The sequence below is a fragment of the Megalops cyprinoides genome, chromosome 7, assembly GCF_013368585.1.
Source record: "Megalops cyprinoides isolate fMegCyp1 chromosome 7, fMegCyp1.pri, whole genome shotgun sequence".
In the NCBI taxonomy this organism is placed as follows: Eukaryota; Metazoa; Chordata; class Actinopteri; order Elopiformes; family Megalopidae; genus Megalops; species Megalops cyprinoides.
This window is the reverse complement of record NC_050589.1, coordinates 19,462,738-19,486,318: the sequence shown is the minus strand read 5'-3', so window position 1 is coordinate 19,486,318 and position 23,581 is coordinate 19,462,738. Positions and strand designations below refer to the sequence as shown.

Sequence of the window (23,581 nt, the reverse complement as noted above, 5' to 3'; positions counted from 1 at the left end):
CCCTGAACTTCCCCTGACCCCTTCCCCACAGTTCCATACTCACATCCTTTCTGGTGATGTTTCGCACATCGTGCACATAATGGATTTTTCCTTCATGTCGGACAGCTCCAACTGAGATGGAGTCTTCACACACCTCGGATGCAATGTACTGGTCCACCTTGAAACCCAGGTCTCTCAACACAAGATATCCTTGTATGCGCACATGTACACATACGCACACACACACACACACAGAGGGGTAGCGTGTTACCAAAGGCAAAGATGGCAAATGATTTACCCAATACCCATTACCTGCTATTTCATATCATGAGGTATTCAATGACGCTGCAGTCAGCACAGTAAGAGTTGACAGACAGCAAAGTAAACCACAGATTAATAAATTATGCTATACCCTAGTATGTGCTTGTTCACAAAAACATCCTGAAAAATCTTGACTTCAATGGCAAGAAAAGGCAGACTGATGACAGAATCTGAAAGTACATGATATTCTGTCAATGAATACAGCAGGAAACAAATAGGTAAACAACGAGAGTTTGGTATTCCTGTGGTGCTCAAGGTGCAGCCATGGCCAAAGCGGCCTGAGTGATCATTAACAGAGACGGCCGAGAGGCAATCCCATGCTCACCGGTGGCGATGCCGTCGAACAGTGACAGCACACGGATGGGGCGTCTCTGCTCTGCCGGGACTGCTGGGTAGATTTTGGGGCTTTCCTGGACAAAGAAGTTTGAGTAATCTGAGGAATCAAGGTTGCTAAAACAAGCAGGAGCTGACCGGACGACAGCCTGGCACTATCACATACACACAAGCACATGCACACATGTGACTAAAAACACCTGCCTTTAACTACTTTGAGAATTATTTCTTTTGAAAAGTTACTCTTCAATTTCACAATTTTTGTGGGACAGTTTATAGCCTTAGGTGTACAGTTTATAGCCTTAGGTACACAGTGGAGTTGCCACAGCACTGTGATGAAGTGGATGTGATGCTTTGTAGTGAGGGGCCACAGGGCTGCAGTGCAGTGGATGTGATGCTTTGTAGTGAGGGGCCACAGGGCTGCAGTGCAGTGGGTGTGATGCTTTGTAGTGAGGGGCCACAGGGCTGCAGTGCAGTGGATATGATGCTTTGTTTTCAGCTGCCACAGCATTGCAGTGCAGTGGATGTGATGCTTTGCAGTGAGCTGCCACAGCATTGCAGTACAGTGGATGTGATGCTTTGCAGTGAGCTGCCACAGCATTGCAGTGCAGTGGATGTGATCCTTTGCAGTGAGCTGCTAGAGCATTGCAGTGCAGTGGATGTGATGCTTTCCAGTGAGCTGCTAGAGCATTGCAGTGCAGTGGATGTGATGCTTTCCAGTGAGTTGCCGCAGTGCTGCAGTGCAGCGGATGTGGTGCTTTGTAGTGAGGCGTTAGAGAGGGTTTCATGCTGAAAGGACTCACAAACTCCTGCCCTTTGTCATTGACAAAGAACTCCTGCAGTTTGATGCTCCAGTCGTGCCGGCGCTTGAGCACGCCGCACTGCACGGCGGGCTGGCACATGTAACATCGCCAGGGGTCCAGCACCTTCGCGCTCTCCGAAGCCCCTGCACCCACCAGGATGTCCAGGCAGTCCACACAGAAACACCTGTGTGGGGTGGGTGGGGAGAAGAGGACAGGTAGGAGAGATAGGACAGGTGAGATTAGACTGTATAGTTGAACAGGTGACAAGAGGGACAGCTGAGATTGCAGAGACTGACTGGACAGGTGAGATGGGTGAGACGTAGGGCTGCACAATATAGCCGTCGCAATATATCGAATAGCTATTTTTAGCGCAATATCAGCCACCCCCGGTATGTGGCGTTAGGTTTATTCCCGTATTGTTTTCCCTTCTAAGAAACCAATTTCAAGTCTTTAGATCAAAATGTCTTTGAATGCATGTTCCCCCTTATCTTAATCAGGTGTGTCAAACTTTTGACTAGTACTGTAAAACAAGGATAGACTGGTGGGCGAGACGACTGTTCCACTACACTGGAATGCCTATGAGATCCACATATGGAAAAAGTGTGAACATGTTGCCAGCTGCCATTTCACAACCATTAACCAGATATTAATAATTAAACTGCAACACACATTTCCATTTCTGCTCATCTTCTATTGTAAGCTCTTCGAGATTACCGGTTAGTCAACTTCACCAAGAAGGAACATTTTAGCTGGGGAATTCACCCCTCACCTGCAGCAGTTGACGTTCCCACACAGAAGCACCTCCCGGCCCCCACAGCACACAGTGCAGTAAGACTGATATCCATCATCGTCATACATGTAGGAGATCTCTAAATACACATCCTGGCACACAAGACAGATAGGGCAGAGGAGGAAATGCTTATAGGCATTATCATACAAATGCAAGACAAAACAAGACAGACAGGCTGCCCTTGCAGAAACATCATGAGATTACTACTGTGTAAAAAGTTATATATGTAAAGTTACACATTAAATTACATTAAACATGTCTGTCTCTTAGCAGATCACAACAAGAGCTTTCCTTCCAGTGTCCCAGAAAATTCCACTGATCTCAGTACAGATGTTCTCAGTTTTAACCATGAGCAAAGATTACATTCTCATTGTACTACAGTGCAATTTTTGAGGGATGATTCCCATTGTATTAGAAATATTTTTAGGACAACAGTTATAGTAGCATGATTGTATGCCTTATGACAGAACTTAGTGTGGCAATAATTCCCACAATGGTGGTATATAACAAGTGTGGCAGTAATAATTTAGTATCTATATGGCTATGCGCCTAACTCTATTTAACACACATTTCTAAGCCTGTCAATTGAATAAATGTAAATGTGCCAAACTACTGAATACTGTTTTTGTCATTTGTTTTTCCAAAACACTGGGTGTTTAGTGTCTCAGGCATCATTACCATCATCAGCTCCTTTTCACTTCACCACAGCAGAGCTGACTGCAACAGGTATGTGAATCCACAAGGATAATTGCAATAATAATCTGACAGTCTGACATGGCTGGGAGTGTTTTGATAAGTCTGGCTCAATAGAAATGTGCCATTCGGTAACACACAGGGGCCTCGTGTGCAGGCTTGTCGAGATGCAATTAAAATGACAAATGGTCTCTTCAGGCAGCTCATTCAAGCCTTAACCAATTTCTGACGAAATTCTTCCACAGGGCTGAAATTATGCATGGCATGTTGGAGAAGTCCTCTCCACAAGCTTACCCCCAACGGATTAATCCCAATATTACACATCACACTTCCATCTCTCACGACAAAAAAAAGCAATTTAATCACTGTGCATTCCAAAATATGTACATGTGATTTTAATGTATAGTATCTGCAAGGAATCCTAGAGGTTACGCAAATTTATATAACTGGAAAACTTGGAGAACTGGTTATATGCCTGCAAAATCAATTTTACATCTTAAAAACAACCACATTGTAATGGCAAGTGTGACAGGTGTTTTCAGCTTCTAAACTCTACCCCCGAACTGCTTGAGTCAGGGGTTCTGACCCCTCAGTACTGACTCTTAAATAATTGAATCATTCCTTCCAACAGAAACTACAGGCATACCATACCAACACACCCTTGAACCTGCAAAGTTCAGAGACATCCTTTCAAAATGCTCTTCCTACAGTACCTTGCATGTTTGGCAAAGGCCTCCTTCAAATAGTGGGTGAAAAGTTGCTGCTCTTGCTTTCCCACAAGAGAGGCAAAATTCTGCAAAAAAAGAACATATATATTTTTTTCCAAATATCTAAAACTCAGTATGACACAGAGTAAAATCTATTAGCATTGACACAACTAGATATGCATAAAAAAGAACAAATATTTCAAGGTGCATTTTTGAGGTAAATGCAATCATACACACCTTCTATGCTTCTGTTGTTCTTCAATACTTCATGGACCATTTGTTCTGAAATGCAAAAAAGAAACATTTCAAAAATATGTCTAGGCTGGCCATGACTTTTCACCATGACTAGATTATCAGCCTTGCAGCTAAAGAGCCCTGGGTGACCTCTGACCTCTGCTGTAGACATCTTCAGTGCCCTGCTTGGTCTTGCACACGCTGGGCTTCAGCCTCTTGGGTGTGGGGAAATACTCAGACAGACTGACATCCAGGACCTGGTGATTCAGGGAACCATTCTCTGAGGAGGAAGGGGTGGAAATATGTGAGAATCTACATAACCCATTATTTCTATGACAAAAAACCTTGTAAAACAGATTTTCATTTAATTTCAGCATTAACCCCTCATTCCTACAGGACACATACACATACCATAAACCTGGCAGGTGCAGCAGTGAATCACACATATATCTCCCCCACAGATCTGTCTGTGAGAAGGTGAGGCCAGAATTTGCTCTAAAACAAGACAGTGACAGTAATTCTACGAAACATAAAATGTAGCTCTGGTGTTTTAAGTTTATCCCTTTAAAGATGTCCACAGCATTGAATTTTACCAAACATTTTAAAGTTGGACACAAAGAGAGGATTAATGTGTCTGGTTGTGATCATTTGTGTCCCTCTCTTTGGGATAGGGGAAGATGGTGTAACTGTGAAATAACACGCAGTCTTAAGTGCAGCAGGCTAAACCCTGTAGGTCAATGGACACAGCATCTTCAGGCTATGATGGGATACCACTCAGATTCCACAGGTAAACTCCACACAGGTAAACTCCACACATTACTTTACAAAGCATGCAGCTCCCCTCTAATAAAATACCCTCCTCATGTTTTTATACATTAACTGTGGCAGAAAGAGAGAAAATATGCCTGAGAGGGGCTTCTTTGAAAGTAGCTAGATGGGGTGCAGATGGAACACGTGGAGATGTGACATAGCCTTGCGAACGCATCCACTAACACAGACGCAAAGCTGAGTCATCCATTTACACCACTTATCTTAAGATGGTTGTCTTTTTCAATGCTCTGGCAGTGTTGCCATGTTTGACCCAGAATGACGATGAAGCTTGCAGCTGTGATCTTAACGATGGGGGAGGGGAGGGCCATCTCACCGCTGTTCTCTGTGGGTTTGAGCCCCTCAGAGCCTTTGGGCAGGAAGCCTCCATTGGCCCAGTCCAGCATGGGCTTCACCTGGTCCTCAGGGCTGTCTGACTCACACACTGGGAAGGTCTTCTCTGCACGCAGGCTGGCCATCTACCACAAACAGACAGACATGTGTGAGCATACAAGCAGATGCAGTCAGACAGGTACAAAACCAACAGTGGGGCCAGGTAATGAAAAAAGTGGTTCACAGAGGCAGGGGTGGACAGGCCAAAAAAAGAACAGGCACAGACCTGTGGAAACATAGATAGACAGACTGACAAACAATGCCACAGTGCCACAGAAAGACAGACAGACAGACTATACAGAGGCCACAGACATGTACAGCAATGATAAAACAGGACAGACAGAAATTACTGGATCTAAAGCAGGGTTTCAACAAAAAGACAAGCATAAACCAGCTGCCAGAGGGCAGACCTGTTTTGACTTGTTTTTTTATTTCAGTTATTAGAAGCCACATTTATTAAAATAGAAGTAATAAAGAAGCATTGGGGAATTCCGAAATTCAGACAGATGCCCGCCTTTTTTTATTTTTAAACAAAAGTTACCAGCTTTATAAGTTGTACCACAAAGAGGGTTTATTTGCAAAGATGTTTAAAACGATCTCTTGACATAAGCATGATTGTGCAACCACAAACATGTTTCCAGGATTAAATGACCTGCACCTGAATGATTGCCTTTTATTCATCTTGATCTGGCCCACTAGCACTAAATATTTTGGCACCCGCGCAGACACACATTTGAGTAGACACACACGTAGAAGGTAGACAGCCTTCTTCATGAAGTGTATTCCCTTCATGTTTACAAAATGAACTCCCTTAATTATCTCACACATAACCACTGTTGCAGGAAAGCACTGACCAGAAGGAAGGGGAAAGGAAGCCTAGATTGCATGTGTCACAGGAGACAAGAGTCCTGAGTCTGCACAAACAGTTAAAACAAATATGTGGAAACTTTTTAAAAGTCATTTTTTCTTTTTTTGAGGATGAGAGCTACAAACATGTTGCAACCTTATGGTCATCAGTAATTTGTTGATTTTACACTACACTAACTGTACAGAATTTCTGTAATTTTAACAGCAAAGCACTGCAGAATGCACAGTACAATACTTTGAATGTGGTATTGACACGGAGTGCTGTCACCACAGTTGAGTATGCACTCTGACTGCTCTACCAACGAGCCCGGCTCTTTGGTATCGCGGTCAAAGTTGCATGTTTGGTACTCTGTAGACCCAGGTTTGAGGCCAGGTGGGGTGACTGCTCTTGCCCTTCGCTATGGGTATACAATACTGTAGATTGCAGTACATTGCACTTATTTAAATTGTTTAATTTTTGATTTATTTAATATTTGATCTTTGAATTTGTTCTACATGAACTTAAGATGGTTAATAAACATTTCTTGTAAAAAGTTGTTTTCTCACAATTTATTTAATGCGCTGTGAATTATTTTACTTGCAAAGAAAACATATAGTAAGTGTGTAAGTTGATGTAAAAGCAAGTTTCTGTGATTGAATAAATTACCTTATTTACCTGTATTATTGCAGTGGTATTTTCAGGAAAACACTAGTAGTTTCACAGTAATGTACTATCATTTAGATTACAGTAATGTATTGTGTTGTTTAGTACAATAACTCTTTTGTGTGCTGTTAGAAAATTACAGTATATGTACTGTAAAGTGAAAATACAGTCTGAGTAAGTTACTGTAAATTTACAATGAAATTTTTTACAGTACTAGAGTCCAAAAGAATGAAAAAATAAAAGGGCAGGACAGTTCAACTGATTGGAGTAAACACATTGAAGACAGGAATCAAAGAGATGAACGGCAGTGTTTCTGAGCTAATAAAACATTTAGTCATCAAGTTCTGGAGTGCTCCAGAGGCATGGGAAAGCATGCCATGTCCTGGTCATCACTCTTACCTCTAGTGCCTGGAATATTGCTCTCCGGTAAGAGGCAAGCTTGGTGTAGGAGGCCTGGTTAAAGAACTTCGGGAAAGCTGTGAAGGAGTCCAACTTGTCAGCAGAAACCTACAGGTAAGAAGAGTGAAGAGAGTAATGAGAGAGGGAGAAGGCAATATGAGAATGCAAAGGTGAATTTGGCCCATATGGCTATTTTCACACAGATTTTGACTGGATAGCCATCTTGACGAGGTTCACATTGAAACGTTGGTCTCTGCCATCATTGACATTAAAGGTGTTCTCATTTGCTGGCTTGTTTTTTCTAAAAAATAAGTCCTTAACTAGCACAGAAAGGCAGTCACCTCTGGAATCTCTTGTTTCCAACCAGAACCTTCAAGATGGAGGGCAGGTGGCACGTGAGAGCTAGTACCTCGCTACAGCAGAATTTCTGTGATTGTCTTGCACTACACACTGTAACATTTCTTACTTTTACATATCTAAGTTAAAAGCACAGCTGCAAAGTTCCCACAGCCACAAGTAAAGACTCCACATGATGCCTCCTACTCTCACTGTACGATCGTGGGACGTTTCTCACCTCGGAGAACTTGCCGTCCCCGAACCACTGCAGCCACCTCATGCCGTGGGAGGCCTGCCGCTTGCCTGTGGCGCGCCAGGTCACCACCATGCCCGGCCACCAAGAGAAGCCCTTGATCTTACCCCACACCAGCTCACCGATGCCAAAGCCTTTGTTGTCCTACAGTTGGAGGGTGGGGAGAGCAGAAGGAATGGCAAGTTGGCAGTCGGCTCACGTACATGTATGGCAGGCGGCAACGCGAAAACACCGTGACTGAGTTTGCTTAAAGCCAGCACCTGCCTTATCTGTTCACAACAGTGAAATCTTACTTTCCAAGAATGCCTTGTTGTCACGGTGTCTTTCAACAGCCCTATCTCTGCATGTAGCCGCATAATTGGGTCAATGTAAATCCATTCAAGTATTGTTAAGCACAGGTCTATGGAAATGCATATATTTTCATTACGTTTCACATATTTTTTCCTAGAGCCGAGGAAAGTAATTTACTCAGAAAAGCATGTGCAAAATCAGCTAAAGGCTTTTCAGATTATATGCATTCTGTACATCTTACAATGGAATACAAAAACTTACTTTGAGGTTTAGTATGATACATGAGAAAAGGAAAATTCTTACATGCTGCACAGAAAGACCACTGGAATGGGAATGAGTGAGATGGAGACATCATTTGGGGAGCAAAGCGTCTTAACACTGAGGGCAGAGGTGTGTGGGAAAGGGTGACCTCATTCCCTCTGTTACCTTGTACTCGGGCTGACTGGCGGTCTCGGCAGAGGCCAGGGAGGTAGATGTGCCACTGCTTTGTGCTGAGTCCTGGGAGTCCTGCTCCACCAACTCCAGGGATGGGCCCTCCAGCACTCGAGGGGCCAAGAGACAGGGACTGCTGCTGGCGTGGCTCTGTAGAGGGAGTGATGCCCTCATTACTGTTCTTTGTTAGATAGACCTGTGACCACTGTGGCCGTTGAGCTGCAGATGACCGCGGTTAATGGAAATGAACCATAAGTCTGTCCCCTGGATATCCTGGGACATCAAGATTCATGGATTTCAACAGAGAAGTGATGGAAATCTACAAAAGCAGATACATTCGGCAAGCCCACAACACATTCCTTAAAGAAGGCCACCCATCTTCAAGATGCTGTTTTTTTATCAAACGTAAGAGTAACAGAGCCAAAAGAACATTAATTCTGACTGCCATAACTCTCCTTGACAATAAACAGAAAATATATTACACAATGATGTGTACATATCTCATCAACTTAAATTTGATGTTAATTTAACCTGAACTGTTAAAATTAGGTCCAGCGAGATAGCCCATTAGCAATTATGATTTCTACTCTCATTCGCACTGTTTGTTGTTGTAATATTATATTTACAGTGCCAGTCAAAAGTTTGGACACACCTGATTCACATGCATTCAAAGCCATTATGGCCTGAAGACTTATGCTTCAATGCTTGGAATTTGTTTCTTAGACAAATATAGATGAAGTTGATGCCTATATATGAATTTCTTTCCAAAAAAATTTCTTTAAATTATTTTTTGGCTACTTTGAAGAATCTAAAATATACAATAAGACAGTTTTGATTTGTTTAACACTTTTTGGTCATTGCATAATTCTATTTGTGTTACTTCATAGTGTCGATGTCTTGACTATCATTCTAGAATGTGAAAAATAGTAAAAATAAAGAAAATCCTTCTATAAGTAGGTGTGTCCAAGCTTTTGACTGGTACTGTGTATTATGCATTTGTGATGCCCCAAGATACAATTTAATCTTCATTCTTTCATTTGTCCCACTCCACGCACAGGGAATTATGATGCAACACTATTCAGAAATATAGCCTGAGGAAACAGAAGAGTTAAGTCTAGTCTTTACCTTCTGCTCCCATCTGGACTTATGTCTCAAAGGGCCGGGAAGAGGCACCCATACCTTATCTTCTCTATCTCAAACGCAACAGAGCACCTTGCCCTGGGAGCGACCTTGACGGAACTGTTCCGCGGGCGGTGGCTCATGCCAGGTCACACACACGGCTACGGCAAAGACCTGAATTCTCCGCTGATCTCAGAGTGCTTGTTTTGGGTGTTTTTTTTTTTAGCTTAATTGATTTGAGTGAGTCAGACAGCCTGCAGCCAGAGGTGCTGGGACGATGTGAAACTGAGAGGACAGCTGTGTGTGCCTGGCTCACTTCCAGTCCCAGCTAGCTGGAGCTCTTCCACAGGCTGGCAAGTGTGTGTGTGTGTGTGTGTGTGTGTGTGTGTGTGTGGGTGTTTGTGTTTGTGTGTGTGTGTGTGTGTGTGTGTGTGGTGGGGAGAGTGTTACAGCTGCCTTACTGCTACCTTCCACTGTCTTTTATGACCTTCTGTGTTTTTAGTGTTAGGTGCAATGGTGATTTTTAGAATTTGCATTATGGAGTCTGGACAGGAATTGACCCCTGGGTTCTTAAATTAAACATACTAAACAAGGCCCATAATTGAGAAAAAGGCCCTACTGTGGCTTTCAATAAATTTATTGTAGATTTGTATATAAAAATACAACCTTGGCTAATAAAGTTAATACTTAATTAACTCAGTATCTAAAATGGAGAAGCGAAAATCATACTGATAACAGGGATGCTGACATCCATGAAACTAAACAAATAGGACAGTGGCTGCATCAGAAAGGATCTAATGATTGCTCAGACAGCTTTCTATCCCAGACCGAGCAAAACTGTGCCAGAGTGTGTTCCCGCCAGCACTGTGTTTCTGTATGAACGTGTGCTGCTTGTGTCCCTCCTAGTGTCACATGCCAGAGTGTCGCCCGTCCCCACGGGTCATGACAGCATGTTGCCGTGGCGCAAAACTTACCAAGGGACTGCCGCGTTCCTGCTTGCCCTGTCTGCCTCGGTCTCGGCTGCGGGGCTTGCTGTGCGGCGTCAGGCCTGCCTGGAAGATGGTTCTGGGAGGAGGTCTCTGTCTCAGGCCTACCTCGCAGCCTGCTCCAACCCGCAACTTGTCCTCCTGTCAACCGGTCGTCACAGAGTCAGCCACTGTGACCGGATTACCATCACATTCTTCTGTGTAATAACACCACTGGTTCGTTGATTAAAAAATTCAGACAAACACGATGATTCTCACAGCCAAAACCAGTTTATCCTGCTGGATAAGAGGCTGATTCAGCCACAGGCAAGCATTCCAGTTTCGAGATATCCGACCGTTGATTAAATGGGAAAAAGGATACCAAGAGGGGAGGTTTGTTTTCCTTTAAAACAATGTCCTAAATCTCTTCCCTCCATTGTCACACTATTGCCTATAGCAATCTGATCATCTCACACTTTTTCTGATCATCTCACAAATTAACTCAGTGCCTCTTCAGGAGATAACATCAATGTTCAAAACTTGTTTGGAACCTTCCAACCCTATCTCTCAGCAAGCAATCTTTCTCCTCTCTCTGTCCTGTCCTGTCCTTTCCTCCATTTATCTACATTTCTGTTGCTCTCTCTCTCCACCCTTTCACCCCCTCCTCTATCTTTTCTCCTCTCACCTTTCACGCTTCCTACCCTTCCATCCTCACATTTACTTTTACATGAAAGGGGCTTTGCAACAATGTACACTGGCTTGGACACATGGGCACCTGCTCTTCACACTTCTGCATCTATGAAATTCTAAGGCAAATTGCATGTGAGTTTGCCTTAGCTGTTATTCCAATAAGGGGAGTTCAAGAGAAGGTATGGGCCCACTTGCTCTTTGTTCCACAGACTATGTTAAACAAGGATGGGGAGCTATATCCTTGATTACTGAAATTGACTCCCGAATTGATTCCCACATAGATGCAGTGTGCAGTGATGGAATTGTCTGATGGAAGTGGCACCTTGGCGAGCGTACCTCGCCGTAGGAGGAGTCCCAGACACACTCGTCCTCCGTCTCCGAGCGCTTCCGGGTTCTCTTCCTGCCACCTGACAGCTGGTTCATGTTTGTATCTGTTGCAGGAAGAAGAGAGAACCAGACAGAGGAGAATCATGATCAGCAAAAATATTGAACCAAAGAATACCCCACCAGCAGATACTGAGGAATTTTCTGTGCTGTAAATAAAGGGTGGGGCAGGGGTAAGGGCTGTGTGGGGGAGCGTGTCTGTGGAATGGGAGGCCCTTACCCGGGGGGGACGCAGCTCCACCGCTCTGCTTGGGGCTGAAGGGTGACGGGGGTTCAGCGGCCGTCAGCGGGCTGTTCTCGTTGGTCATCACGAGGCCACTGTCGTTTTCCAACAAACCCTCCACTGAAGACATGTCTCCATTCACAGCAGCCTTGGTAGGGATGAGGACACAGCAGATACCTTCATACAACAATCACACCATCACAGAAATACAACTGTTTCTGGGTGTCTGTGTGTTTGTGTACATTTCCTGACTATGGAATATGTACCATGTTTACCACTTAAGATTGAAGCCCACAGCTGTTACTGCCTGCGTGTGTTTGTGTGCATTCCCTAAGTATGGAATGAGTACCTTGATTTCCACTTAAGATTGAGATCTCAGCTGTTAATCTGTGCGTGTGTGTGTGTGTGTATGAGTATGTGTGTAAGAGAGAGAGTGTGTGTGTATTCCCAGAGTACCATGGATTCAACTTAAATTTGAGGGCCTAAACAATAAAATTAACATTCAAACTTGCCCATAAATCTCTTTAAGGGACAGCTGCCTCTGCTGCGACAACATTCTTATTCAGGTAACTGGTTTATCAAAAAATTGTTCTAGAAGTAACAAATTGTTATGTCATCAGCCTTCCCGGGCCTAGTGCTTCTGTGATTCATCGATCTGACAACCATGATGCAAACTTTTAATAATGACGCTGATGATGACAATATAATGATACAAACTCGTCAGTGCATCCTATTTTTCTGGCCCATGGAGGCATCCAAAACACGTTCACTCCACACCAGTGCGACTCATAATACGAAAGCGAGGAAACTTAATGCACCTCCACTGGAACGTTGTTTTAAAAAAGATAAATGGTTATGCGCAAGCCGTAGCAGATTTTTTGTTCTTATCAGCATTCCGTGGGACAGGGGGAGGGAGAACAGTGTCAGGTGGCGGTATTCGGTTTATTTCCCCTGCCTCCTCGGTTCCTTGACAGCCAGCGCAAAGCAGCCATGACCTCAGGAGTGGAAGCTTTGCCAACATCTGCCCTGCCACAACTTGAACGGCAGATCTCAATGTCAACCCAGTCGTATGAGAGCTATTACCCTGTTCGCCTATCTCAGCACAGAAGAGAAAAAAAAAGACTTGGTTGCAGCTTTTGACATCTGCAAAGAATTGAGTCCAAATGCTCTAAATTATAGGCAATTAAACATTAACTGTAATGGGGTAGTGCTCATTTGGCTGGCTTTCCTAGAATCAGCCTGTCATCTCTGCAGGCTCGTCTCATTACAAATCTTGATATGCATTCCTTGTTTCATAAGGATTAAGTGGACAGGTCCTTTTTAGATGTGTGTTTTAATACTCAAACAGTGGAGGAGGAGAAGACGGAACGTGCCCCGGTGATGACAATGGCGATTCGGGCCAGAAAAAAAATTTCCACTGATACCCAGATGCATGAGCACATGGGCGTACACAGTCCTGGCCCAACGAGGAGGGTCAAGAATGAGTTATCCTCCCTTGGCCCTAGGGCCGAGCAGTCCCAATCCACAGGCCCCTTTGGCGAGTCAAGACAAGTTACGGCCGCTTCCATTCGGCTCCCTCTGCGGATTCGCCCTTTCCTCCTCGGAGACCTCCGCTGCGGTTTCGGAGCAAGGTGGCGCGGGACTGTCCCTTCTGATGATCAATCATGTACAACGCCCTCTGCTCTGAAGGCCAAGCCCTGAAGGAACACTTGATCCCTGGCTGTGTAGCCCCTTTGTGGAAATGTGTGTGTGCCATTGTCTGTAGTTTCCACCAAGGGAACGTTCTAAAATATCACTTTCACAGGTGTACACAGCTGTACACGCTGTACCAAACGAGGTACGAGGAGGAGGGGCAGGGAGGGCTGGGGTGGGGGAGGGGTGGGGCCAGGCTAGGTGGGAGGGCAAGGAAAGGAGGGAGGGGTGGCAGAAGCACTTTATCTGGAGTTTGCCTGTTTGTTCTTGCTCCCTTAAAGGAATCATATTTTTCAGTGAATGCTGTGCTGTTGTCATTTCTCCGAAATGTTAGAAGACACAGACATTTCAAGATAAAATCGTTAGAGGTCTCATATTATCTTCTCAACAAAAAACAGAAGTGTTCAGGAAGGAAATCTACTTCTAGTCTGCAAAAAAAAAAAGCACAGAACGCACAGACAGGCAGTCTGTGACAAAACAAGCACAACTGTATGTGGACATGCATACATTCTTTACCATAAATCACTAACAGATTTTCTCTTACTAACATTTTTTATTTATTAGTGGCAGTGGTGTCAGATTGTTACAATACCGGGACCACAAAAATGAACCATGCCTTTGTCTACGAGGGGCAAAGGTTGAGGGCAAACTGGCACTTATAACACAAGCAAAGAAAACATACGAGATTGAAGTTGTACCTCCTGTACCAACCATATTTTATGGTTCAGGGTTTATCTACCTCAACCATAGGAAGGGATAATACAAACGACTGTCACAGGGAAAGTGTCCGTAGCTGAAGTCCGCCTGATAAAACATGACACTCCATCGTAATGGCAGCGTGTGCATTTGTGTGTATGTTGGTGTTGAAAGAGAGTTATGCTGAGGGAATGCAGAGTCCTTGGATTAGTAAGAAAAAAGAGTGTTAAAGCACTACAAATTTATGTAAAAAAATGAAGGGAAAAAGGAAAGTCTGGGTGAAAAAAGACCGCTGTGCTCAGCTATTAGGAGTGTGTGTGTGGGGCAGGGGGAGTTGGGGTGGGGGTGGAGTGGGCTCGGGGAGGGGGCGGGGTGTCTGTGTCCATCCTCAGGAAGCTAGGCTCCACGCAGAAACAATGCAGCCTGCTGTTGGAGATCTGGAATCTCTGCAGGAATGCCAGACATGTGCCACAGCTGTCCGCCCGGCAGATCGACACAGCCCTCAGCGCAGCCAAAGCAAACTTGGGCCCGGCCAAAAAAACAGCCAGCGTCTCACCGGGACGCTTCACAGAAAGCCCATCTGATTCCGCTCAAGTCTCCTTCCCCGCTCTGCGCTTCTACCTCCCACAGCCGTTGCTGCTTCCCGTCTGACTGCAAAGCAACGTTCTCAGACCCCCGGGGCTTCGCATGCAGGAGACCGGAGACATGCTACAACAGCTGAGACAGGGAGATGCTTCCGAGTGTGAAACAGCACACCTCAGGCCCACAGACACCCAGAAAACGGCAGCGTAACAGCAGAGCACTCCAGAAATCTGCCAGTATAAGAAGAAACACTGTCCCAGAGAAGGAGGGAGGGGGAGAGAGAAAGAAATGCCAGCAAGGTCATCTGGGGGCGCTGAGTTTCTCCAGGCATGAGAGAGCAGTGTAAAGGTCTCCCTCATTAGAGAGATTAGGACTGGAACTCGGCGATTGGCGAGTGACCCCCCCTCCCTCCCTCCCTCCCCAGCTACAGACATGGACACCGCTGTGCTCGCTGACGCCCCGCCTTCTCCCTCCTCTCTCGCCGAGGGCCGGGGACCTCCTCCGCAAACCTGACACAGTGGCGGAACTGACCGCTTCTTAGAGAGTGGCAGGAAGAGCAAGGCAGCAAGTCTTTGTTATAGATTTGCTGCCACACGCGGGAAGGTTTCTGGAATGATTGCTCACGGTCAGCGCTTAGCGAGACTGCCGCACCAACAAGAACACTGGGCACAGCATCGGCAGTAGATATCCCCAAAAACCCAGGAATCATCAACTTCAAGGGCTGCTAGGGTTGACTGATCCAAGAAGAGCAGTCAGAAAAGAACATGACCATCTGTCCCTGCCATGAGCCTACAGCCCTCAGCAGGAAACAGCGCAAGTCAGAGCAAAGTCAACATTGTGGGGATTCCCAGGTCAATGTGTTTTAGGCTGCAATAGCATAGCAATATAAAATGTACTGTCCCTTACTCTCTTACTCACTGACAATAGAAAGCAGCTCCCCCTGAGTCATGACAGTACCTTCCTTTTACCACTAGAAGGTGAAAAAACATTGGAGATCCACTGAAGCCTTTTAACACCTCCTTGTTGTCCCTGAATGCCTTGTTTCTGTTGGATAATGGGATCCTTTCATACTCTGACAGTAGGGTGCAAAGTGTATACAGGAAATGATTACTCTTACATTACATTAAGTAATTTAACACACCACACATTACACATAGGATTATTTTTTCCTACAGCAATGGATAAAAACCTACATTTCCTTTCAGCAAAGAACAACCTTGAATCAGGCTGAACGATTTCACTGAAAAGCGCGAAATATGTAAAAATAAACTAGAGAGCAGCCATCAATACCTGCAGATTACAGAAGCACACATTTATTGTAATCGTACATGTCAGCGTTAATTAACCTGAAGTCTGCCATAATGGCCTAACTGAAAGGCTGTACAGAACATTGAGCCATCCCAAACATGCACACTGAGGTATGTGCGATGTTTGTCCAGCATTTTCCTGAGCTGAATGGTGTCTCTGCACAGACAGGTGTGTAAGTGCACGTAGGGCCAAGGTGGAAACAGCACACAGCGACTGAGCTTCAGTTTTCTTCATCAGAATGTTTACCACAAAATTCCTTTAGACGCATTCCATCGTCACCTCATACTTTAATGCATGTCTCTTCTGGTTGCCACTGGGTACGCTACTTGCTGGATTCACACTTGAAAGAGAAACCCACGGCTTTGGTTGTGTGTAATTATTGTCAGCAATGCAGTGGTGCAGACCTCACTGCACATTTACAAAACAGAAATCAATGAAAAACAAAAAGTTGCAAAACATCAGGCTATAATTTTATTTTTGTCAATCATTTTGAGTTTAAAACATTGATCTCTCTTCAAAATTACTAATAAAAATGGCCACACTATGTATAAAGGAATTTTAGTGATTACATGGGACAATGTCGTTAATATTTTAATTTCTGAGAAACTGTGGGCGGGTGTGTGTGGGTTTCTTCATGTATGTTGCATGTGGTGCAGTGTTTTGGCTTGTACAATTCAAGCATATTCAGATGAGACAAAGAGGTTTGGTACTTAGCCCAGAGTAAGTGGATGGACTAATGCTTAATCTGACACAAACACGATATGATACAAGTTACCCAGTTACTTCAGAATACTTCATCTTTCTGCAGCAGTGATCGAAACCGAAGGCTATGCAGCCATTATTGCAGCAGGCAACAGTGCACGACCCACAACTCCTGTATTCCTCTGCTTTTTTCAGTAAGTCCAAGTTCCACACACACACACGCACACACACTGTCTGTCCCAGCAGGGTTCCAGTGGGGCTCACTGAAGGGGCTGAGTTTCAGGGGGATTGAGGTGGTTTTGGGGGTCATTCATTCACTTTGCCTTTGTCCTATGCTCAGCTCCCTCTCCCCCCCCCCCATACCCAAAGGGGCCCACGCAAGACTCCATTTCAGTCATCCTTTGTGAGCATGAAAAAAGGCCTAATGTCCTGAAGCAGGGCCATAGGCCAGGTGGCTGAGGTCCTTTCAGCATACTCCTTCCACTGCCACTTCAGCTCAGAGCTCGAAAGAATCCAATCAGAGGTCACAGATTACAGGCTTTGATCTCCCTCTCAGGAAGGGAAAAGGAGGGGAAGGGTGAAGAAGGGTAGCTCAGGGATCTCCCCAAAGGTGCTCTAAGATCTGCTCTTTCTCACCTTTACCCAGACTCCCCCACACAGGAAAAGAAACAAAGCCAATAGGCACAGTGTTCCAGCCATCAAACTCTGTATCACAGTTATGGAAATGACAGATTTTTTTGCAGTGGCCTGTAATTTCTGCTGGTCCATCTGAAATACTATAGGCCCAGAGTGATTATCCTGAGGCATATTAAAAGCAAAATTCGGATAAAACTGAGTACTAATCTGAAACTGTAATCACACTCTGCCTGCTGGATCTAGATAGTTAACTCAGCTATGTCCTAACTGGAACTGTTAAAATGGACTGTAATCTCTTAAGATTTGTTTATCCTACAAAAAAGACAGAATAGGTAGATTTTCATAAGTAGCTAGCTACCAAGAGAGCTAATTATTTCACTAACACCTTTCATGTTTAATAGCCTTGGGTGGGTGGGAAAATATACACCTCCTACATAACTTACAAAAACAAAGCAACAGTTGACACTTCATTAAATACACCTTGATCAATCCAAGCTAAAGGGCAGGGTTGTTCTGAATTAATGACTCAAATGATTCCATGGAACCATAATAACATGAATGAAACAATCTGTGTGTAGTAACCTCATTGATTTCATTCAGGAAGTACCCTGGTAACGAATGTTAGGTACATGTTAACCAGGGACCTCAACCGTTCACCATCTCCATATTCTGAGTGACACTTCCTCTCAGTCATACAAAGCAGAGTAACTGCCTCAATTCATTGACAGCACAAAATTATTCAGCAGTGCAAATTTGCTTGTTGTTTAGATTGTTCAGGGAGTGTCTAAAAAATCAGTTTGGAAATAATTATTCTCAAACATGCAAATTACAACAAAGATGTCCTCTTATTGGCTGCATACAAAAATGGCAGCCATCTAAGAAACTCAGTGTAGTTTGCCTAATCTGCTTGGCTGACTCAATAAAATCTTACACCTTTCAGGAATTTTGAGTGAACTTTGAATGAACTTCCATGAACTTTGAATGGAAGACTGATACTCTCAGACACATACACCTCCTGCTGGTCAGACTGTCTCATCACAACACAGCGCCAACACACCATACATAACCCAGGAAGGTGACCTGCAACAAACAGAGCCCCTTAAAACATTTCTTAGCTATTAATACAGGTGAGGTCGATAGCTTGGTTCAAATACCCTGACAAAACCTCTAGTCTTAGACCTTCTGTTTAATCTCACCTGCAAGACGTGCCAGTGGCCCTCAGATGATACTTCCCCAGACCAAAAAACACAAGTCTTGAGCAAGCAGGTAAGTGTAGTTTCCATAACTGCTATGTGGTTTTTTTTTTTAAAAAAACAAAAAAACAACAGGGCCATGAATATTTCACCACACTCCTTGTTTCAAAACACCTCACAAATTCTCTATTCCTAGACATTCTGACAAATCTCGCTCGATGACAGCCTAGTCTCCCATCAGGAACACGACTAAACGGTTTGCGGCAGCATGCCAGATCACAGTCCCCCAAGCCATACTTGAAGAGCTCAGAGAGTTTCTGTTGTAGGAGCTTTCCTGGATGTGTTACTTGGGAATTTGACATTGGTATTTGGTAACTCTGATAAATGCTCTTTACCAGCTCACTAGTTCAGATTGGGGATCTTATGACCACATTTAAAAGGAAGAAGAAAAAAGAGCTAAAGAAATATTCAAAGACTGTTTTTTTGTCTTTAAGTTATTGTCAAACACAATATTTGTAATTGACACAATACACACACAAAAACACACAAAGCATAACAATGGTTTTCTGTATTTCTGTCAACCTACTGTAGATCATTAATGTCAACATAAGATAATCATGCATAGACTCTTTATCAGTTTGCATTACAACTCATGCAAGCAAACATTCAGAGTTGCTGGTTAGCATCTGCTTGCAGTTGAGAGGCCAGGTGTGTTCTTTTATTGGGGGGAAGAGGGTGGTCATGTTGAACAGGAAAATTCCCTTCATAACGGCATTTCATTACTGTACATTGGGTCTTATTAAATATTAAAATTGGTGATGTGCTTGCCTTTTCATACTACATAGTAGTTTTTTGAGACTTGAAACAACAACTGATATAAATAAGGTAGATTGAAAGGAATGTTTGGACATTAAAGTTCAATAATGTTAGTGACAACAGCGTTAGTCTGAAATGATTTCTTCTTATTTTGATCTTAAAATATAAAGCTGGTAACCAATTTATCCTTGAGCCAACATTTTCTTTATTGTAGGAAAAGTAATATTGTCTTGAATAATGGTTACCGAGCTTTACATTTTAACAGAAGTGGACTGCACTCTTATTTCAGCTAAAATAGAGGTGTGCAGATCAAAAGAATTTCAGAAGATTATTAAGGGGTCCATACTCATTCTTCATCAACATGAGGCTAATAGATTCCTTTAGTGTATGCATTTCATAAAAAAAAAAAAAAAAAAAATGTACTGTGCTGAGTTTCCACAATGATCTGATGTCATTGTCTCAGACTGCTAGGTATAGGCAGGGATTCATTGATGCAACTAAGTACATTTCAAACCATGAATATTAAAAAAAAGCAATTTATGAATCTTAATATTTTAGAGAATACCACACTTTATGACTCAAGGCTACAGCAATGAGATTCACCTTCAATGATGGTAAGAGAAGAATGTACTGTAAAAAGCAAGACACTCACCTCTAAGAAGTCTTTTTTATTTGACTTTACCTAATTAGTGGAAGATAGAGATGTGTGTATGTGTGTGGTTGTATGATAAATAAAAGAGTGGGCTGGAAGAGAGGGAGAGGTGACCTTAAATGCTTCTCACTGCATATGAAAGGTGGTAGAATAACTTCATAGTCACCTGCTGCTGCTGGATACACTTTTTGCAGCTATAAGGAATATGGGCAAGACAGACTAGATCATTATCCAAATACTCAACTGTATCTAAAAGAGTCTGATTTGATGTTAATAGTGAAAACTGACAGGGTTTGTTATTTATTGCAGCTGCTGTTGAATAAGCTAATGGGTCCCTTGAGAGTTAAAGCTGGTATCCTAGGAGATGGATTGTGTCTGGAAGTACTTAAAGAATCTAAGTGAGAGTAGTTTCAATTTTAATACTTAAACATGCAATTTAAAATGTGGTCAATAAATTATTCCATGTGAGAAGCTATCCCAGAATCCTCTGATGAGGAACACATAATACCACATACTATGTATGAAGTCACCTTATATGTTACTTAGTGATCTCATGGTGTTCTCTTTGACTGGTGCTGTTGCGCAGGACTGAGAAGGCAGGACTCTTACTGTAACCACACAGACCTCCCTGAATGAAGGTGAGGGAGATGTATAAGACAATGTATCCAGTGAGACCTACAATCCCCTGCTCATCAAATAAAGGCAGCTTTGCCAAGAAGCTCCCTCTTCTGTCAAATTCTGCCACTGGCACGCACTTTTGTGTCAGCCGCCCATAACAACGCTGTTTGGAGATAAACACACTTGTGAAATGTTATGATTCTGCAGTCTGGTCACGCTCCCCGCGCCCCCCTCCCTGCGCCTCACCCCCCCACCCCAAACTGTGAGCAGCACACATGTGCTGACACGCTGGGCATGTGCATCTGTCCCCCCCCCGCCCTCCTCTGTCTGCCCACAGGTCTCTCTGCAACAGGCCGCCAACGCCAGAGCCTCTCACTTCTCCCTCATGCAGCCGACACGCACACATCGCTGGGAGCATTAGTACGCACTGAGGACACATCATGAGAAATCCAGCGCCAGCAGACAATGGCACAGCAGCATAAGAGACAAGGAGTCATGGGGGAAGCTGCGAAGGAGGGGGGGTTAGTGAACAAACACACCAGAGCCACCGACACCATCTTGACAACCACTGTATTCTGCATCTAAGTATCTGGCAACGTGCAACGTTATTTCACAACGTCGGAGGTCTCACACACCTGAATGACGCTTTCATTTAAAATAATTTACTACCACACTTGCTCCACCTGAGTAGGGAAATAAATCAAGACAATTCTAGCGATTTCACACAGAAAGCATGGGTTTGGGCTTTTCCCAAGGCAATGGAACAAGGAAACAATGATCTGCGCCATTTTGCATTTGTTTTGCCCTGCTTTATCTGCATTCCTATCCTTCCCCATGTGTGTCGCCTACTGGCCCAGTAGTGCAGTACCTAGAGGCAATGAGGCAGGAGAATGAAGGGGAGGAGAGAGAGAGAGAAACAGACATACAGGGTAATGAATGGTTCCTACAAGCCCTGCAGCAGTTAAATCAGAGTGCACTGCTGAATGCTGTTTGCCTGAGCTGTGGGAAAGCATTTGGTTTCACCCAAGTAGAAAAGATTCCTGCATGCTGCAAGACTGGAAAAAGGGGGAGGCGGTTAGAGTGACAAACAGGACAGTGAAACAGTATGAGGCAGGAGAGACATCAGCATAGTTCCTGTCTTCAGAGGAAGGAAGGGAACAGAGAGAGAGGAAGTGAGAGAAAAAGAAAAAGCGTAGAGATGCGCAGAGAACAGAGGAGGGAAGACAAAAAGCCACGCAGCCTCGAAGTGCTTTGTTCGTCCTTGTCCTTCAGTGGGTGTCTCTGTGAGAGTGCATTTCGTTTTGTGTTTCGCGCTTGTGTCTGCGTGTGTGATCCGTGAACCTGGAGGCCCTCCTTGTCGGCCGTTCTCTGGAGCAGTTAAAGGGGTCGTGATTTCAGCCCTGAAATGTCGATGTTCCCGACAGGCCTGAATTTCACAAAAGAGGGATGCATGCCAACAAACAAAACTCTTCGTTGACTTTGGTCACACGGCTCTACCTGCCAAGACCAGGTTAAGAATAACTAGAAAGACAATTTGTTGCTCAGGGCACACTTTCAGTCACTCCCCCGTGAGAAGCAGCCAAGAATCAGAAGCGGTACTGTTGGAAATCACAATCGTTGGGCTGGGACCATGGAGGCAGGAGGGACATACAGAAAGCAGGGGGTCGCAAAGGAAGCGGGGGGGTGCTAGATGCCCATCAGTCACTAAGCTGAGTGGCTGAGAGGCAGCAGTGTAAATGGAAAAGGTAAAGCCCCCTCAGACAGAGAAGAACAAAAGAAACTCTCAAATACAAATGGAAGGATGGGGGAGAGGGAGGTGGGCGAATAAATCCAACAAGAAAAAAGCAACGGTGAAAAGAGGGAAGGAATTTAAAAAAAAAAACACACACACAACACACACAAAAAAACCACAATGCCAGCATAATTAAATCAGAACAAACCAGACCAGCCACCTTCTGCTAATGTAAAGAACCAGCAGTCTACACCATACAGGTCATCTCAAATTCCACAACAAACCCTCCTTGCTCTTCTCAAATCCTCTTAAAGGTGTCGGGATGGAGGGGAAACAGCAGAGAGGGACGCGTAACCCAATACAACAACGGAAACCACCGGCATTTCTGTACCTGCGTTGCCAGCTTTCAGCTATTGGCCTGCCACTAAAGAATCCATCAGAGCAAACAGAGAACAGAAGCAGTCCGCCCTTACCGTCGCCGTCATCTTGTCACTCTCCACCATGATGGTGGACGGGCATTTGTTTGATGGCATCGCAGTTCGGGGTCTTGTTTACCTAGCCTGCAGATGAACCACAGGACAAGGTGTTAGATGGGAACATGTGTTCTGCAGCATGTGTTCTGTGAGCAGGCATCTGTTGAGAATTTTGCAAACAGTTATAGATTTCATACAAACAATAATCCAACACTCTTACAAGCAAATGGAAAAAATGGATAAAATTTACCTGATATGGGCATAGTCACTCACTCACTCACACTTGCACACACACACATACACACACACACGCGCGCATGCAGTCACGCCAACAAAAGAAGGGATGTGCATGAAAACTGAGACCCTTTGCCACTTGGGGTCCAGATTCTCCTCTGTAAGTGAATACTAGGGACAGCTGCTCATTAATGTCCTGTGGACTATTGTCTACAGTGTCGTCTAGAAACTGCATATTCCTCAACGGCAGGGTGATAATCCAGGAGGAGACAGGGGCAGCCAAGAGCACCAAATCCCCCCACAGTGACGGGACGGGACATCTGTCCTGCAAAAACTTCACCCGCGCAGAAAGGAATGGATCTCTCTCTTTTTTCAATGACCTCATTGATCGACAACTGTCAGCCTCACAATTTAGAACTGTGTTTCATCATGAGAGACAGCTGTGAGGTCTACTGTCTGTAACATCTTCACTGAAACACAAGGTCCCCCAAAACTGTGCAGCTACCTGCAAGTCTTGAGCTACCTGTACTTTATCTTACCAGGAGGTACGAGTCAAGATTACCACAATAAGAGCAATTTCAATAA

General features: G+C 44.2%; 1 protein-coding gene across 1 annotated transcript in view; it reads right to left on the bottom strand.

Annotated features, from left to right (window-relative positions):
* dnmt3bb.1 (DNA (cytosine-5-)-methyltransferase 3 beta, duplicate b.1) overlaps positions 1–23,581 on the bottom strand; it is a 36,676-nt gene that overhangs the window by 5,658 nt on the left and 7,437 nt on the right. Inside the window, exons 2-16 of the mRNA XM_036533166.1 lie at positions 22,763–22,849; positions 11,660–11,810; positions 11,392–11,486; positions 10,375–10,527; positions 8,276–8,431; positions 7,544–7,702; positions 6,970–7,077; positions 5,005–5,146; positions 4,018–4,140; positions 3,864–3,908; positions 3,633–3,712; positions 2,206–2,318; positions 1,437–1,620; positions 626–710; positions 44–189 (exon numbers count right to left, since the gene is read on the bottom strand). Coding sequence (XP_036389059.1) covers positions 44–189; positions 626–710; positions 1,437–1,620; positions 2,206–2,318; positions 3,633–3,712; positions 3,864–3,908; positions 4,018–4,140; positions 5,005–5,146; positions 6,970–7,077; positions 7,544–7,702; positions 8,276–8,431; positions 10,375–10,527; positions 11,392–11,486; positions 11,660–11,810; positions 22,763–22,822 — 1,800 coding nt within the window. The 5' untranslated portion in view covers positions 22,823–22,849. The remainder of the gene's footprint in view (positions 1–43; positions 190–625; positions 711–1,436; positions 1,621–2,205; positions 2,319–3,632; positions 3,713–3,863; positions 3,909–4,017; positions 4,141–5,004; positions 5,147–6,969; positions 7,078–7,543; positions 7,703–8,275; positions 8,432–10,374; positions 10,528–11,391; positions 11,487–11,659; positions 11,811–22,762; positions 22,850–23,581) is intronic.